General features: G+C 58.4%; 1 protein-coding gene across 1 annotated transcript; it reads right to left on the bottom strand.

The window, feature by feature from the left end:
* Window positions 1–1579: 1579 nt before the first annotated feature.
* LDBPK_332430 (udp-glc 4'-epimerase, putative) lies at window positions 1580–2755 on the bottom strand (the record flags this gene model as incomplete). Its single annotated transcript, XM_003864020.1, has 1 exon — window positions 1580–2755. The coding sequence occupies one exon, from the start codon at window positions 2753–2755 to the stop codon at window positions 1580–1582; it is 1176 nt and encodes a 391-aa protein (XP_003864068.1).
* Between the last annotated feature and the right edge of the window lie 689 nt (window positions 2756–3444).

Genomic DNA, 3444 nt, shown 5'->3' with positions numbered 1-3444 from the left:
TAAAAAAAAAAAACACGAAAAGGCAGGAAGAAAAAAACGGACGCACAACGCGCGACTCGTTCCATTATCCATAGCCCAGGAACAGAAAGAAGGGGGAACAAGAGAGAAGCCGAGAGCACTCCGCACATGTGTGCCCGACACCCACAACACGGACGCACATATTCGCGCACGTACACGGAAACTCTCAGCAAGGAGAAAAACAGCGCACGGCAGACAGTGAAAGACGAGTCTATGCAAAACCTGCAAGGGCTGTAGATGGAGGCGGCATTGAATACGGAGAAGAGAAACACAAGAGTGGATGGAAGGTCGAGGGCAACGTCGTGAGAGAGAGGGGTGCGCACGGGAGATGGCTATGCACGATGGGCCACATTTGCGCGGGGTGCCGTGGAAGTACTCGGGCACACGATTTCGCCAAGCCCTCCTCCTCATCCGCCTCTTTGCTTCTTCTACAATTGCCTCTGTCATTGTCAATGAGAAGTGAAAAAAGGCACATCACTAAAACACCGGCGCACCGCCGGCCGGCTTCGATTCACTGAGTTGCGTGCGCACATTCGTGTGGGACCGAGCAGCGTCGTGTCCTTTTTCTGTTCCATTCCCCTCGTTTTCTCCTCCGCGGATGACGGGGACGACACCCCTCAGTGCGTGGCACCACAAGGGCCAGTGCACCCTCACTCTCTGTGGGGAAGCCATGCAGCCCCCCCCTCCACAGTATCCCTGTCAAGTGCCGAACGCCGCGCTTCCGGTGGCGACACGGTCAAGCACCTACGGTGTGAGGGGGTCAGAGCGGTGCATCGCCACGGGCATGCCGGCAGTCAGGTCGTGGATCGGCGTTGCGTTGGAGCGACCTGCGGCAGCGAACACGTGTGTACCGCGCATATAGCATGGCAGCGTGAATCGAGCTCATCCCGCCTGGCCCTCACGCTGCCTACAGAGGTGGAGAGAGGGGGGGAGCCCGAGTGCCACCCCGAGGGGGATGCATCGAATGGCGAGCGGCATAGCGGCCGCGGCTGTGAGGCGACCTGAAGAGCGCGTGTGGGTGGGTGTGGTGTGTGACGCAGGGGCCGTGCTCCGATGAATGCGCCGGCGCATTGCTGTACCGTGCGCGCCTGCGGCTGCGTGGCACCACGCGATGGGGAGGGAGGGGGGCTGTGGCAGGCCGGATAGAGTGATCTTTAACGGATGTTCTACGGTAGAATGGACACTTTGAAAGAAATAAAGGCAAACACATTTTTTCGGCAGCTCTGCAAACTGAGCGGCGGATGCGAATCCGTGGGCACGCAGCGCACCGATGCTGGCACATGCAAGGAAGAACGAATGCGAAGAGACAGCCCGTGAGAGGGCACCAACATAGGCAAAATACACAAACACATCCAAGAGAGAGACAAAGGACCTCCCTGAAATATTCAGGGTGACGTATCTTCGAAAGGGCGGGGGTCAAGACAGCTTCAACGCTGACGAGGCGGAGCGACGCCATGGGTGGGTGCATGTTAACGTTCGTGCATACGTGTTAGCCCCCCCCCCCTGTTGCATTAGTATGCCTTTGGAGCCCAGCAGGCGTGTGTTCAGCGTTTCGTGCAGCTTAGTGGAGCTCATAGCCGACAGGGTGCTTGCTGTGAAACTTCCACGCGGAGTCGATAATCTTGTCGATCGATTTGTACTCCAGATTCCATCCAAGTGCTGCCGCCGCCTCCTCGCCGGACGCCACGAGCACCGGGGGGTCGCCGTCGCGGCGCTTCTCCTCCCTTTCCGGAATCGGGTGTCCCGTTACGCGCCGCGCCGCCTCGATGACCTCGCGCACTGAGTAGCCCTTCGACGTGCCAAGGTTGAACGTGGAAAAGAATTTGTCCTTGTCGTCGGGGGTCAGCTTAGCCAGGTAGTCCAGCGCCCGTACGTGGGCCGAGGACAGATCCTTCACGTGCACGTAATCACGAATGCACGTGCCGTCCGGAGTTGGGTAGTCGGTGCCGAAGATGGAGATGTAGTCGTTCACCTTTTGGCGGTCAGGATGGTGCACAGCGTTGTAGGCGTTAATCTTGTCCGCCAGCGGCACGCGCAGGATGAGCGGGATAAGATGCGACTCGGGCTCGTGGGTCTCGCCAATGTCTCCCTCGGCGTCGGCGCCGCACGCATTGAAGTAGCGCAGGCACACGCTCTTGATACCGTAGGCGGCAGCGCAGTCCTTCAGCATGTACTCGTCCACCAGCTTGGTCGTGCCATACGGACTCTCCGGCATGCACTTGGCGTTGGACTGGATAGGTTTCATCGGGTCCGGCTCATCGGTCGAGCCAGCCTTCATGCGAGCGTAAGGGTTACCGAAGAGAGCAGCCGTGCTGGAGAGAATGAGCTTGTCGCACTTGTACTTGAGCATGGTCTGCAAGATGCGCAGCATACCAACGACGTTGTTGTCGTAGTACCGAAGCGGGTCGCGCACGCTCTCCGGCACCACAATGTGTGCACACATGTGCACCACAGCATCGATCGGCGCGTGTGTGGTGAAGACGTGCTCGAGAAAGTTGACATCGCGCACGTCGCCCACCTCCAGCTTTGCGAAACGGTAGCCGCTCCTCTTCACCTCCTCTAAGTTTGCGCCAGGGTTTCGTGCAGCATAGTTTTTCTCCGTGTCCACGTGCACATCAGAACCGTGAGTGGCCTCGAGGCTGTCGGCAATGATCACATCATGGGGACTGTAACGCAGCAGCTCGCGTACAAAGTGCGTACCAATGTACCCCACACCACCACAGACAAGTACCCTCATTGGTTGCTGTGTGTGTGTGTGTGTGTGTGTGTGTGTGTAATCCTTGGAACTCTGTGATGCCTTTTGCTTTCAATGGTGTGCTTGCTTGCGCACTCTCTTCTCTCCACTCTCCGGAAAGAAGGCAAAGAGAGACGAGCGGCAGATCCGCACACACCAACGAGTACAACCTCGCGAACAACACCACCAAACAGAGTACAAGCACGACAGTATTATTTTATTCGCCTCATTCGTTGTGACACGCATACTCCAACAGGTGTAGCAGAGTCTCCTCAGAGACTGCCTGAGTACATGTCCGCGGAGCTTGGCCGCCACAGCCCTTGGACGCATCGGTATTTTCTTCATTTCGATTTTGCCTTCACCTTGTCCATTCTACCGTAGAACATCCGTTAAAGATCACTCTATCCGGCCTGCCACAGCCCCCCTCCCTCCCCATCGCGTGGTGCCACGCAGCCGCAGGCGCGCACGGTACAGCAATGCGCCGGCGCATTCATCGGAGCACGGCCCCTGCGTCACACACCACACCCACCCACACGCGCTCTTCAGGTCGCCTCACAGCCGCGGCCGCTATGCCGCTCGCCATTCGATGCATCCCCCTCGGGGTGGCACTCGGGCTCCCCCCCTCTCTCCACCTCTGTAGGCAGCGTGAGGGCCAGGTGGGATGAGCTCGATTCACGCTGCCATGCTATATG

This window comes from Leishmania donovani, chromosome 33 (assembly GCF_000227135.1).
Source record: "Leishmania donovani BPK282A1 complete genome, chromosome 33".
Taxonomy (NCBI): Eukaryota; Euglenozoa; class Kinetoplastea; order Trypanosomatida; family Trypanosomatidae; genus Leishmania; species Leishmania donovani.
The sequence above is the reverse complement of the archived record's forward strand: the minus strand, read 5'-3'. Positions and strand labels throughout refer to the sequence as shown.